This window comes from Topomyia yanbarensis, chromosome 3 (genome assembly GCF_030247195.1).
Source record: "Topomyia yanbarensis strain Yona2022 chromosome 3, ASM3024719v1, whole genome shotgun sequence".
Taxonomy (NCBI): Eukaryota; Metazoa; Arthropoda; class Insecta; order Diptera; family Culicidae; genus Topomyia; species Topomyia yanbarensis.
Genome location: NC_080672.1, coordinates 392,201,100 through 392,215,330, shown reverse-complemented (window position 1 = coordinate 392,215,330; position 14,231 = coordinate 392,201,100). Strand labels below are relative to the sequence as shown.

Sequence of the window (14,231 nt, the reverse complement as noted above, 5' to 3'; positions counted from 1 at the left end):
CAAGTCTTCAGCACAACTTTGGGACGGTGTACAAAAGCAACGGTAAAGCTCGACCTGAAACCAGGTCAGAAACCTGTGTTTCGACCAAAACGTCCAGTGGCATACGCAACATATCAAACCGTCGATGAAGAACTGGACCGACTTGAACGTATGAGCATCATCACACCAGTCGACTACTCGGACTGGGCCGCTCCAATCGTGGTTGTCCGGAAGGCTAATAGTAGTATTCGGATTTGCGGCGACTATTCTACAGGACTGAACGACGCACTCCAGACATTTTCGTAAAGCTTACCAACTGTACAGTGTTCAGCATCATCGACATGTCGGAATCATATCTTCAGGTCGGCGTCGATGAGACAACTAGTATGCTTCTCTCCATCAATACACATCGGGGCATATACAAAGTAAATCGTCTTGCGCCCGGCGTGAAAGCTGCACCAGGAGCATTCCAACAGCTTGTGGACACCATGTTAGCAGGTCTCAAGCACACGTGCGGTTACATCGATGACATCATTGTAGGCGGAGAAAACGAAGAAGAGCATTGGCGGAATCTGCAGGCATTGTTCCAACGTCTTCAGGAGTTTGGATTTACAGTTCGGTTGGAAAAATGTTCGTTCGGACGTTCTCAGATAAAATATCTGGGCCATTTACTCGATCAGCACGGAATCCGCCCTGACCCGTCAAAAATAGAAGCTATCAAGCTCATGCCTGCACCGATGAATGTATCTGAAGTTCGTTCTTTCCTTGGAGCCATAAATTTTTATGGAAAGTTCGTTCCGAATATGCGAGCACTTCGATACCCTCTGGATGAGTTGCTGAAGTCAGAAGCCAATTTCAATTGGACAACGGAGTGTCAGACTGCTTTTGATAAATTTAAGCAGATTCTATCATCGGATCTCCTCCTGACCCACTATAATCCAAAGTTAGAGGTCATTGTGTCAGCTGATGCATCTTCAGTTGGCCTAGGAGCAACGATTTGCCATCGGTTCCCGGACGGATCATTGAAGGTCGTCCAACACGCATCCAGAGCATTGGCACCGGCGGAGCGCAATTACAGCCAACCTGATCGTGAAGGACTAGCCATAATATTCGCAGTTACGAAGTTTCATCGCATGATTTTTGGTCGCCGATTTCGACTCCAAACAGACCATGCACCATTACTCCGAATTTTCGGTTCAAAAAAAGGAATCCCGGTCTACACAGCCAATCGTCTCCAGCGCTGGGCACTAACGCTGCTAATGTACGACTTTACCATTGAGTACGTGGCTACAAACAAGTTTGGCAATGCCGACATTTTATCTCGACTTATCAACCGCCACGTTAAACCAGAAGAAGATTATGTGATCGCAGCTATTTCGCTCGAAAATGATGTCAGGTCAGTAGCATTTGAATCGTTCACAGTTTTTCCGCTCTGTTTTAGAGATGTCCAGCAAGGTACTCGAACGGACCCTGTTCTAGGGAAAGCTTTCCGTTTCGTCCAAGAAGGCTGGCCAAAAATATTGCCCTCAGAAGCAGATCGCGAGTTGGTAAGGTTCTTCAACCGGCGCGAATCTCTTACGACTGTACAGGGGTGTATCCTTTTCGGAGAGCGGCTTGTCATTCCACATCAGCTGCGTAAGCGATGTCTCGATCAATTACATCAAGGCCATCCCGGAATTCAGCGAATGAAGGCAATTTCGCGTAGTTACGTTTATTGGCCGACCCTTGATGGCGAGATCGCTGATTTTGTAAAAAGGTGTTCCCACTGTGCATCTGCTGCTAAATCGCCAGCACACGTGCCACCAGTTCCCTGGCCTAAGCCCACCCATACAAGGCAACGAGTTCACGTCGATTATGCTGGACCCATAGATGGTGACTACTATTTACTCGTGGTGGATTCGCACTCGAAATGGCCAGAGATTATCCAAACACGCCGCATCACCAGCACAGCTACTATCAAAATGCTGCGCAGTCTCTTTGCCCGCATGGGTATGCCAGAAACATTGGTGTCGGACAACGGTGCCCAATTCACGAGTGCGGAGTTTGCGGAATTTTGCATCGCAAATGGTATTGAACACATTACTACTGCGCCATTCCACCCTCAATCCAATGGTCAGGCAGAACGTTTCGTAGATACGTTCAAGCGCACGGTTAAAAAAATACGGGAGGGAAGAGGTTCAATGGAAGAAGCATTGGATACGTTTCTGTTAACTTACCGAAGCACTCCAAATCGGTCAGCACCAGACGGACTATCCCCTTCAGAGATAATGTTCAATCGTCGAATTCGGACGTGCCTTGAGCTACTGCGTCCGCCACCACAACGCCCGTCAGAACCAACAGAGCAGACAACGCAAACAAGGTCATTCAAACAAAACGATACTGTGTATGCAAAAATTTATTGCAAAAATGTCTGGAGCTGGATTGCCGGTACCATTGTCGAGAAGCTTGGTAACGTAATGTACAACGTCTTGCTTCAGAACCGTCGTCTAGTTCGATCACACATAAATCAACTCAGAACCCGATCTCCCACCAGTGCGGGTAGTACAGAAACATGTAGTCAGTCAGCCAAGCACAGGCCGTTGCCATTGAACGTACTGCTCGACGCCTGGGATTTGCCTGGGTCATCGTCAACATCACCTACCAGTACTTCACAGTCTGCAGATCCACCGGTACTGAAGGTTGCTCAACAGGAACCATCATTGTCCCCGTCTCAGGTGGCATATCGTATTCCGGCTGTCAACTCAAACACGTCGTCATCGTCTACATCTTCAACGTCTTCCAGCTTCGAATCAGCGAATACCAGCACACCAGCAGCTCCGTTGCCTAGGCGCTCTTCCCGTGTTAGAAGGGCACCCATACGGCTCAACCTGTACGAGCGATATTAAGGGGAGATATTGGGACAACTGGATCTGAGCTGGGAGCACGGTCAATACGCCCGTGTCGCTTTCTTACTGGGCTCCTCTGTGACAGCTGGGCTGTCATTGCAACGGATGCCACGTCAGCATTTTTAGCGACACGACTTGAGTCAGTCTTGAGTAATACTCGTGTATTTTAACCTCGATGAATAAATCTTTTATATTGTTTAAGTCGCGTTGAATTTAATATATGGTGACATCACCACGGCCATTCTCGGAGTGCACGCGTCTTAACAGTAGCGATGTCTATTTCGTGAACTAATTAGCTCCTATTTTTGTCTCGATAAAGTCGGATAGTCCACGGCGGTGGATCTACCCAATTGTGAATTCCCCGGCGGTAGATTTCTTCCGATACCGATGTTCGTTTCCGTGAGTCATTTATCTCCTCGCTTTGTCTCGATCTACTCGATCTAGTCCCTGACGGCGGACCTAGCCTACTGAACGGACCAGCCAGTAGGTGCTGAGGTCTGTCCAGCGATTCCGGGTGGAGCGTAGATTCCGGTTCACAGGCACCCCAACGCCCCTTTGCTAGCTATTCAATGCGATCTACTCGCTCTAATCCGGTTCACTGGCGCCCCAACGACCCGAACCTGGTGCTACGTTGCGTGCTACTCAACTGGTCCACGGCGATGGACCTAGTCTACACCGACGGAGAGTTCCCCGGTGGCGGAATTTCTCTCGAAACCCGATTTGTGGTTTCAAGGCGGCTTTCTAGCCGACAGCACTACTTTGTTGGTCCCTTTGCCACTTTCTCTATAGCTCGGAGAGTATACTCGTAACTATTCTGTTGACAGCATCCCAGATGTGCTCGTCGTGGCACATCTCTTCGACGATATTGTCAACTGTCACACCAGGAATTCCCTTTCGAACTTCTTCGAACCCAGGGCATTCGAACTTCGAAGACCACGAGTTCCGATGTCTCTTGCACGGTACACGCACTCCGAGTAAAGGAAAGACGAGGTATGTCTAAATCGATGCAGGTAGTTGCAGAAGCATCCGTGCTCGGACAAAAACTGCGTCAAATGGAAGTTCACCTCGCCATGCTTCCTATGCACTCAGAGGAAGGAACAGATACTGTTTTGCAATAATTACAACCTCGCACTTACTTTCTGTTGGCAACCGCCACAACAGCTGCTGTGCACCGTCGTAATGATTCAGATTAAGCTGGGTTATCTCCATTATTGATAGCCTGCCTTCGCCTTTTTATACGCATGGCATTTGAAATCTCCCATCGTCTGGTCGTTTCCGTCAATGCAGATCTGTCAGGGCCCTTTCAGTTCCTCGCCTGATGACCGATTTTCAAACTCCTGCGGAATCTCTCCACCAGCAGGGTACCTCGTGGAGCGATTCTCAGCGAGCACACCGACCATCCGACTTTTATCTTGCCGGTCTCCGTCAGCTTGTTGGCAGCGTCCACCGGTAGTCGATTCGCTGCCGTTTTACTACCTCCGTACGTTTTCCTAATCCAGATTGTCGCCGGTATATCTAGGTTGTATAGCTGGATCACCCCTCAGTTCTTCTTCGCTCGCTATCTTGTCCAGACCCTTGCACTCAGATGTTCAATAAAAATGAGAATTTTTTAGTCGTGTGGTTAAAAAACAAAAAAAAATGTTTTTAACGAATTCAGTATTTTTTTAATAAAAACATAATGTTTATTCTTCAAAAAAACAGTCAATGATTGTTGGAGAAGGGTCCCTGGTCAGCCGTACGACGCAATTTAGTCGCGATGCTCTCACAAAAACGCTGGACGGTACTAATGTCATCTTCCGGGTCCTCTTGGTCAACTGCTTCGTATGCTTGGCCCGCCAATTATTTTTGTACACTAGGGCACTGAGGAAACCAAAAAAATCCTCAATGGGACGGCACTGGGGCAAGCTGGTCGGGTTTCTTTCTTTCGGCACGTACGGTATCCTTTTCTGTACAAGATACTCCAGCGTCTTCTTGGCGCAATGGAAAGACGCATTCTCCGGCCAGAAGATGTACTTCCCATCCGCATGATGCTGCTTTAAGAACGGCAGAAGAATTTTCTCAAGACAATCCTCCTGGTACACTTGTTGATTGATGGCCAGACCGCTCGGCTTAAACCACAGCTTTGAAATCCCTCTGTTCGATATGGCGATGTACAACATAACTTTTTTTTTTCAAATTTATGCTTAAACTTATATTTGGAATAGTAGCTGCCATTTCCTGGAATGTGGGTCTTCGAGAGCGGAAAGTAACTTTCGTCGTCCAGCACGAACGACGTCCCGTGGTAATCTTCGTTCGTGTACTCGGGGGACCGAGCATTCTATTGACAGATGATGTCCTTCATCTTGAGAGTTCGGTGAATCAAGGTATGAGAGTAGTGATATTTTCGGCCGGCGTCACGCAAACTCGTTCCGTCCGAACAGCTTTTTCGACGCTTCCTTCTTCTTCTTAGTCATTATCTTCGCCGGACGGTCGCTGCCGGCCTTCCGCTCCACGCATACAGATTAACGCCCGAGAGAAGATCGGGACTGTCGATATTACCTGACAGCAAGTCGAAAACAAAAACTCTTTGCAGGAAGATAAGGCGAGTCGCCAGAGTCTGCAGACCGAGTAGCATACATCTATCGGCATAAGGAGGCAACACAACTGGATCATTCAATGGCCACTTTGAATGCATGGTATGGTGCCCACACTTGCACAGCATACTCCAGAACACTTCTGATCTGGGATACAGTAGTATCCCAGTAGTACAGTAGTAAAGGGCTTTGAGTGCGTTGAAATCATCGAAGTCCGCCGTGTTCCGCTCTAAGAAGCCCAGCATTCCGAAAGCTTTAGCAGTTGTCGCGGTGATATGGTCGGAAAAGCTCATCTTCCTATCGAAGAGCACTCCGAAGTCACGGATTGAGTCGACGCTTTCAGTTGTTCTTCCTTTTAGGCTTTCCATTCCGTTAAGCGTGCACCATTCTTGAATAGTACAGATATCTTCTTGAAGCACTACGGCGTCAAGTGCCGAAACGATAGTTCGAAAAAATTTAAGATCGTCCGGGTATAGCAATTTCCCAGACTTGATCCGACTATAGATGTCATTAATAAACAAAATAAAAACAAGCGGGCCCAGATGACTGCATTGCGGGACACCTGTGGGTGTTCTGAATGTGCTTGAGCGCGTGTTTTTTATACTCACGAATGCCGAGTGATCGGAAAGATACGACTGCAACCAGTTAGTAAGCCAGGTGGGAAATCCCAAACGCTTTAATTTCGGGATTGCGATGTTGTGCGGTACTTTGTCGAAGGCTTTTGAAAATTCGATGAAAATTGCGTCCACCTGATGACGCTTCTCGACGGCGGGAAACAGCTTAGAAGTGTAAGCTATCAGGTTAGAAGTTTTTGATCGTTTCGTGGCAAACCCGCGTTGATACTCCGAGATAATGTGGGATGCAGCTGCATACATGACATTGTAGACCAGCTTTTCGAGAACTTTGGAGAGACAGTTTAATAATGAGATACCTCTGTAATTTTCGACGTTGTGAACAGCTTTACGGATGGGAACGATTGCAACTTCTTTCCAGGCGATAGGAAAAATGCCATCAGCGAGAGAGCGATTGAAAATGATGCACACAGTAAGAGACAGCGCGTGGGCGCAGCTTTTTATAAATTGGGGCGAGAGATGATCGGAGCCCAGGCCCTTTCGACGAATCAACAACAGTCAGAACCTTCAAGACGTCAGCTCGACTAACAGTGGGACGGGGGAGATTTATGTTGTACGATGGTAATGTTTCCAAATACTCTTCCGAAGAGACGGTATAGTCGCTTCTAAACACTCCGCGAAAGAAATTCAGCAAACCAATTTACGGCATCAGCTGGAGATTGCGCGCTTGCGTTTCCAAGGAAAACGTCAGTGCGAGTACTACTGGATCGTTTTCAGCTACTAATGAATTTCCAAAATGTTGCAGGGATCACGAAGGCTATTTTGCACATGATTCAAATACTCACGAAATGCGGAATTCCGGGCAGTTTCGTATTGTTTTAGTCTGATTTATGGCGGAAATAACGCTTGTGTTGGTTTCGCAGGGCATTACGCAAACGGCAAATCTCAGTATTCCATCATGGAAATTTGAAATCCATCCTCCTGTTGACTCGTTTCAGTGGAACCTTTTGGTGGAATATATTATATACTTTGCCATAAAACAGCGCGTCTGCTTCGTCATGCTCATTACAACACATTAAGTCGGTCCAGTCGACAGTGGCAATCGGTGCGAAGATTTCGTCAAAGCTGCAAAGGTTAAAGTCAAAATAAAGGTCGTCAATCGAATGAAATGGATCATCTCCAGTGTTGGTACGTACATCTAGCCGCAGGACAAACGGTTTGTGGTGAGCAGTCGGAGGTTCAAGCAGCTCTGCAATATCCGTGTTGTTTACGAATGCAAGATCGAGGATCCTCCCATTCACATTCGTCAGTGAGCAGATCTGGTACAGATCGCCTGCAACCATAGACTCCGTTACAGCTATTTCTTGTTCCGAAGAGGCATTAATAGGTAGGTAACATTTTAGATCGTTATCGAGCGACCACTGAAGGCGTGGAAGATTGTAGTCTCCAAAGACGAGAACAGTGTCGGTGCTGCCAGCATTGTCTAGAATTGTTTGAACGGCATTAGCGTGCGCGTGATACAAATCCGGATCACTTTTTGGCCTTAGATAAACACAGCTAATATATACAGATTGATTTGGGAGGGCGATACGCACGGCGATTTGCTCCAAGCGTTCATTTCCAGACAAGCTTAGCAGCTAACCTGCGAGTTTGTTCTTTACCGCTATTAGGACACCAGCACCTCGGCGCAAATGACTGGTTGTTGAGTTGCAGTCGCAGCGGTATATTACGTAGTTCGACAAGAGTTCAGCGTTTAATATGCCAGCCAGGTTTCCGTTAGGACAATGACGTCGTAGTCACTGGAAGAAAGCGCTAGATGGAATTGTTGTGTTTTTGTTCTCATTCCTCCCACGTTCTGGTAGTAAACGGAAAGAAACTGCTGGGATTGTGCGGCAACTTCGGGAACAGGCAATACAGGATGCGAAACAGGCGATGTAACTAGTTTGGAGGGGGGCCAAGAGCAGTGGAGGTCTTTGTTGCTGAGTCGGGTGCATTCGGTTTCCAAAAACCTTTCTGGAATCCGACTTCTCTTCGAACTCACGATAAGCAATCCCAACTGGCCCTGTAGACGCCGTCATAGCCTTTTCTTTGAGATCCGTTGGCATGCCAACTTTGTAGGAGACAAAATTCAGCGTTCTAGGATCACTGACACGAGGGACCAACTTGACGACAATGATGTCCGAATTTCCGAGTTTATCCGCCGCTAGCTTGGTGACACTTTCATCAGGAACATCGGGCGAAATTTCTGTAAGATACAACCAAAACTTTTTATCTTCACGATTCACAGCGATGAATGGTGTCAATGAACCGGCCGCATCAGTACCATGTAGCAACTTAGAAGGATTGGGGGCTGTATGGTCGTTGTCTCTCTTGCTTTTAGCAGAATTGAAGGAAAATTTCCGTGGTCCAGGAACCGGCGTTTTTGGTACAGCGTCGATCAACGTTTTGAAGTTGGTCGAAATTTCCACCTTTAATTCCTCAAGTATACCGTTGCTAAATGAGTTTTTAAGTTCCTCGATCACCATTTAGTTTGCGGACTCAACGGATACTAATGCGTTATGAAAACGTGCTTTGTCCATGATATTTTTGCAGGTGTTACACATCCAAAATAAGTTGAACTTGTTAACAACAGCGACAAATAATTCGTCGTTTAGTCCGCAGGATTTCGCGCAAAATGACGAAATGCCAAAAACCCCACATTTTGTAGCATTACGACCATCAGAAAATTTATCAGTGCAACTCTCACAAAATCCAGGCATTTTACGATGCGTATTTTCTCTGCATTTACTCGAGCTATATACAAAAATGTTTGTAGCTAGATTTTTTCCTGCCGTCCCATAAAATTCGCAGTGAACAGTTTTTTCTCATACTTATTAGAACAGGCCATCCCCTTAAGTACACCTATTATATGACGTGATGGACCGGCGGGGTAGATAAGAAACACTTTCCCCATAATGTGCAAATATATAGCGATAACAAATGCTTCCGTCCAACAAACTTACTGTTTTTGAACGTCTACCCAGGACCACCTCCACCTATCGGGTTCATCCATGATCATCTCCGGTCTGGGCAACCGGCGGGATTCGAACTTTCCTATGGATTTCCCATGCCTCAACTGACCCAACCACCACCTGAAGAAACCAAACCTCCGTCGTCACCATCCTCGAGCTCGTCGGCTGAAGATGATGGACTGAATTCATGTTCGATTGCGCCGAGATTCCCTTTTCATGATGATCTTATCGGTAAAAAAAATGTCTGGTATCGGATATGACTAACCCAACACATTACTGACGGTCCCTGTTTTCAAATAATAACTTATTTTCGTTCGTTTCTGAATATCGTTTGTATTATTATTTTTATAACCAAAATATTTTTGTTTGAGGCTTTAACCACGACAGGTCATTCGCCGATCGTTTATGTTCTCACGCTGCTCTAAATGCAGGCTACCGCTGAAATCTAATTCGAATTTAATACTTACAGGAGGTTGTTGGCAGCACTGTACCGTGGATGGACCGTTTCCCTCAAACATGGTACGAGCTGGAGTAGACGGGGATGGTGCGGTAATTTTTGCCGGTCGAGCCTTCCACGAGGGAGAGATGGTTCCGGCTAAGGTTATTCCGTCGAAGAACGCTGCCTACATCTGCTACGGTGGGGAAGAAATACTGAAGGAAGACTTCGAGGTGCTCCGATCCGGTGACTTCGTGTGGGAATTTGCCTCGAACGGAGTCGTGCCAGAGAACGCGGTCAAGATTGGTGCTACGGTTGACGGAGAACCGTTGTACATGGGAAGGGCACTGTACAGCGGCACGCAAACACCGGGAAAGGTGCACTCTTCCCACGCGTGTCTGTACATTCCGTTCGATGGTGCCGAGGTCAGCTGTGCCGAGTACGAGGTACTCTGCCTTAAGTAAGGAACAGTTCGAAGCCAATGAAGGAGAAAGGATGCGCAGTAAACGCTTGAATTGAGAATAAATTAAAATTATTTTATGAGCTCGAGATTATATGAATTACGTGCGGAGATCTCTTTTGAAGAGAAAGAAATACATAGCTCCAAATCCATGCGAGTAGTATGGACGCGTTGCTCAGTGGCGGCAACAAAATAGTTCACAAAATATTTTAACAGTTTCGTATATCTGTTCTTGATTAAATAGGGTCACTAATATATAGGCGAATATTAAAAAATCTGTGCGGATTTTACGTTTGCTATACTCGTAAAAATACTAAAATTCTCAGTTTGTGATATACGAAAAAAATGGTTAGGAATTACATCTTCCTAGCATGCACTAGTAGAAACCGTCTTTCTCGTCCTGGTTACAGAGACATACCCGATGCGGATAGAATATTCCGTGACAGAAACTGTCACATTGATGGCCACATTCTTTCGTCGCTCGACACATGTCCTGGCAACCGCCGAAGCTGAACTTTTCAAAATCCTCCGGTTGCTCAACCTGTGAAAGAATTCGATTCGATAAGCTGTTTGGGCATATCTCAGTTTAATCAACAAGAGTGTACCTGCATAATACTCATATGTTCTTCGCACATAAGCTCTAGTACACTTCCAATAGCTTCGTGTTCTTCAAGTCTTTTTTTGATTTGTTGCCAAAGTTTACTGCATTTTGACAGTAAATCCATGTTACCTACAATGTAGAATCCATCGCGAGCTCGTGATAACGCAACAGAGATGCGATTACGGAGAGCCAGAAACCCTATAGAATCAGAATCGTTGCTGCGAACCAGCGATAGCAAAATGATTTTCGCTTCCTCGCCCTGGTAATTGTCTACCACTGCGATTCGTATGCCGTGCAGCTTTTCGTGGCACTTACGTTCCTGCATAGAAGAAAAACAATTGAATGTTTCGAAGGAACAACTATTGATTTGGTTTTAAAAGAAAGATCACCTGAACCAGATGTAACATCTGTCCGTTGTACGAGGTTAAAATAACCATGTCTTCCGGTCCATAACCCTGTGCTACTAAATACTCGCACAGCCCCAGCAAGAACTTACACTCGAAGCTGTTCTTTTTAGACTTCTCCTTATCTCGTCCACCGTCCTCGGGAACATTGTGAGTGTAAAAGAACAGATTTTTTCGCATGCCCCTTATTTTCGGTCTATTCTTGACACATTCACTGTCGGTAAGATCGCTATAAATGGTGGGCCGTATAAGGTCTGCAATTTCCGGTCTCATACGGTGCTGTTCACAGAGCAACGCCGAATTAACGTTATTTCGGATCATTCGTTCGAACAGCGAAATGTCCATCTGATAGTGCCGGGATAATGCATAAACGCTAGTGGGTGGTTTTAGCTGGAAATGATCTCCTATCAGAATACAGTGCTCCGTAGCCGGTGTAAGCGAAGCAACGATGTGAGATTCCAGAACCTCGGCAGCTTCCTCGATCAGCACTATGGGGCTTTTTAGCAGCTGAAGAAGGGTGTGATTTCTAGCAGCGAACGTTGTGGTCATGCCTATGACCCGAATGTTCTTCACGAACTCGTAGTTTGATAATTGATTAAGTTCGTGGATCCGACGGGAGGTCTGCTGAATCAAGTTCTGAATTGGAAAAATAACTAGTTCAAAATTCTGGTTCTGTTACATCACTGGTACTACATGTCAGTACAAAGACTTAAACACATCAATTGAACAACTTACCAAACACTTGAGAATGTCTTCATTTTTTCCCTCTTTCTGTACCTCCTCAAACTCTTCCATCAACTTGAGATACTCCTGCTTGGTATTGTAGTAACAAGTCCGCAATCGCTTATCAATTAGCACATCCTCGTTTAACTGTTTCACATTGTAACTATCGAGCAGGGCATGTTTCGATTGGCTTCCCATCCGAACCAGGCTGTTGGTGAATTTTAGCACTCCGCAAAGGAATTGATCCAGCGCATGGTTCGTGAGAGAAATCAGCAGAATTTGATGATCTGTGTTGGCCAACAGCGCAGACACTATCTCCTGCCCGATGAAGGTTTTCCCCGTACCAGGAGGACCCTGAATGAGGGCAAATTTGTGCGTCAAAGCTAACTTGAACGCTTTGTACTGTGACGGGTTCAGTCCAATGGAAGCACCACTTTCCGGCCACTCGCTTGGCATTTTGATGTTGTACTGCTGGCCCTTGTGGCTGAACAAGGTGTTTTTGTCTCGAGAAATATAATCCGGATATTGATGCTGCGGCAGGGTATCCACGATGTAGGATTTTAATGGAAAACTGTCTGCCTTTAGGTTCTTCATCATATTGAACACGTGGTGGTACGGTTCGAAGAATATTTCGCTTTCGATCATCAGCATATCCCGGTTGAAGATATCTTTGATGTTTTGCGCTTTAATTACCTCAACGTAAATATACCCATTCGAGAGCTGTTCATTATCTCGGTGGCTGATAATGGCCACTACCAAATCGTCGAAGCGGGAGCTGCTTGTAAAGCAGACCATCGACCCATGCATCAGACGCTTTGAGTTTTGAAGGCTCAGTTTGTTGTATCGCTGTGATTTACTACTAATCAAACGTTCCTTAGGGTCTAAATCTACTATGACCAATGCTTCCTTTGTTGACCGACGATTCACATTAGCCGGTAGAAGTAACTTAACGCAATTGTGAACCCGAATGGTGTCACCACAGTATGGCTCATCAAAAGCTGATCCGTCACAGTGAGTTTCGAAGTCCTGGATACCTTCCCTCAATGGAATCAAAAAGTCCTGTTTAAGCAGATTTAAATGAACTTCCAAATAGTGTTCGACATTAGGAAATTTTCCATCAACTATGTTTGGCTTAAGGTCAGTACTTGATCCCTTCAGGTCTTCCAATGTTGGGTAAATCTAAAAATGTATGTATTACTAAAACAGCCAGCGACACGAAATAAAAATATGCCCAAAAATACCTACACTAAAGTTTTTCAGATTAATAGCGCTGCCAGGTTGTCTAAGGTCATCCACTTTCACGTTCGCCTTTACAAGCACCTGACTTAGTTCATCCACGAATTTAACCAGTCGTTTTTTAGCTCCAACAAATTTTCTGATATTCGCTATTATCCTTCCAACAGATCCTAACATATCAAGCGTACTGACACCCTGCAATTTTCCCTTTCCTTTCTTTTTCTTAGTTTCCAGCTGATTGGTACTACGTTTGAAAAACTTCATCTGATTATCCCAGAAGTCTTCGTGTTTGGCCAACAGAGAAAACAGTTCCTCGTTTATGTCGAAAAACGGTAGCGAACCGATCTTGTTCATAATTTTCATCGTCACAAGCAGCAGCTCGTCACCCGCGGTCGTTTGGGTAATAGTTTTGAAGAATTGGTCCTTCTGGCTGTAAATGTCCAGGAATAGCTCGCGACAGTCATTTTCCGACAGGTTGAGCAGCTTGGAAAATGGAATCTTCTGAATGTATTTATCGCCTTCTTCCGGTAGGTTGAACTTTGTTTTGCTGGACGCCCCAGCGGAAGTGGTCAGGAACGGATCAAAGTAATTTCCGTCGATATCTGTCGGGATTTAGAAAATTCTGAAACCGTTGACGAGTATAATCTTACGCATTATAAGTTTCAATAACTACCATCAAAGAAATGTTTCGGTTTGATTGTCAACGTCTCTAGCAAAGAAGACCCAGTTTCTGGGGAATCTTCCGGGTTTTGTTTATCTGTTGACGGTTTACTAACATCCACCACAAAATCATCAATGTCTTTGTTGAACCAGTCATCATCTTCTTCTTCTGGTTTATTGCTCATACCGAAAAATAGATTATGGGATAACTAATTCTTAATTCTTCTTACAATCCTTTTTAAGACTGCAGCTATCGGTCAGATGATTATGAAGGCGGCTGGTAAATAAAAACATATTTTGTTGTTGTTGTTGCGAAACACTTTCCAGCCGAGCATATTCCATGCCATTGGAACGCTTCCATTGCTCTAATCATTTTTTTTGAATAAGGTCGTGCACTGATGGTAGGAAAGGTGTGCGAATTTTGGCAATTCATGAGTGGTCGCCCATATTGCGTACTTCCCACCAATCTGCATACGCATACTTTCAAGGTGCGAGAAATCAAACTGCGAGCTGTCAAAGCACATATCGACGTCAATATTTCATATGGCATTAAATAAAATATATTGATATTGAGAAAATGGCGACATAACGGCCAAATAACGTAATGCCGTGTTAAATTAACCATGTTTTGCGAATAATATACCAGATTTATTTTTAAAAACCTGTTTTAATCCACCTAGTTGTGCGATAG

General features: G+C 45.3%; 3 protein-coding genes across 3 annotated transcripts; 2 read left to right on the top strand and 1 right to left on the bottom strand.

Moving 5' to 3' along the window:
* Positions 1-62: 62 nt before the first annotated feature.
* LOC131688309 (uncharacterized protein K02A2.6-like) lies at positions 63-2,864 on the top strand. Its single transcript, XM_058972510.1, has 2 exons — positions 63-1,375; positions 1,421-2,864. The coding sequence occupies exons 1-2, from the start codon at positions 321-323 to the stop codon at positions 2,862-2,864; spliced, it is 2,499 nt and encodes an 832-aa protein (XP_058828493.1). The 5' UTR covers positions 63-320.
* A 6,062-nt stretch (positions 2,865-8,926) lies between these two features.
* On the top strand, positions 8,927-10,016 carry LOC131689262 (natterin-4-like). The gene is made up of 2 exons (XM_058974227.1): positions 8,927-9,251; positions 9,490-10,016. Exons 1-2 carry the CDS (start codon positions 9,116-9,118, stop codon positions 9,918-9,920), a joined length of 567 nt encoding a protein of 188 aa, XP_058830210.1. The 5' UTR covers positions 8,927-9,115; the 3' UTR covers positions 9,921-10,016.
* Positions 9,972-13,894, bottom strand: LOC131689261 (NFX1-type zinc finger-containing protein 1). Its single transcript, XM_058974226.1, has 6 exons — positions 13,554-13,894; positions 12,890-13,482; positions 11,657-12,823; positions 10,907-11,557; positions 10,522-10,836; positions 9,972-10,457 (listed from the first exon to the last, which is right to left on the bottom strand). Exons 1-6 carry the CDS (start codon positions 13,723-13,725, stop codon positions 10,293-10,295), a joined length of 3,063 nt encoding a protein of 1,020 aa, XP_058830209.1. The 5' UTR covers positions 13,726-13,894; the 3' UTR covers positions 9,972-10,292.
* Between the last annotated feature and the right edge of the window lie 337 nt (positions 13,895-14,231).

Excerpts from the sequence above, each read along its gene's own strand:
- LOC131688309 (XM_058972510.1), top strand. The coding sequence starts at position 321 with ATGTCGGAATCATATCTTCAGGTCGGCGTCGATGAGACAACTAGTATG. Across the intron at positions 1,376-1,420 it reads TCGCTCGAAAATGATGTCAG|AGATGTCCAGCAAGGTACTC; the intron begins GTCAGTAGCATT and ends GCTCTGTTTTAG.
- LOC131689262 (XM_058974227.1), top strand. The coding sequence starts at position 9,116 with ATGCCTCAACTGACCCAACCACCACCTGAAGAAACCAAACCTCCGTCG. Across the intron at positions 9,252-9,489 it reads TTTTCATGATGATCTTATCG|GAGGTTGTTGGCAGCACTGT; the intron begins GTAAAAAAAATG and ends TAATACTTACAG.
- LOC131689261 (XM_058974226.1), bottom strand. The coding sequence starts at position 13,725 with ATGAGCAATAAACCAGAAGAAGAAGATGATGACTGGTTCAACAAAGAC. Across the intron at positions 10,837-10,906 it reads AGATGTTACATCTGGTTCAG|GAACGTAAGTGCCACGAAAA; the intron begins GTGATCTTTCTT and ends TCTTCTATGCAG. Across the intron at positions 10,458-10,521 it reads AACATATGAGTATTATGCAG|GTTGAGCAACCGGAGGATTT; the intron begins GTACACTCTTGT and ends ATTCTTTCACAG.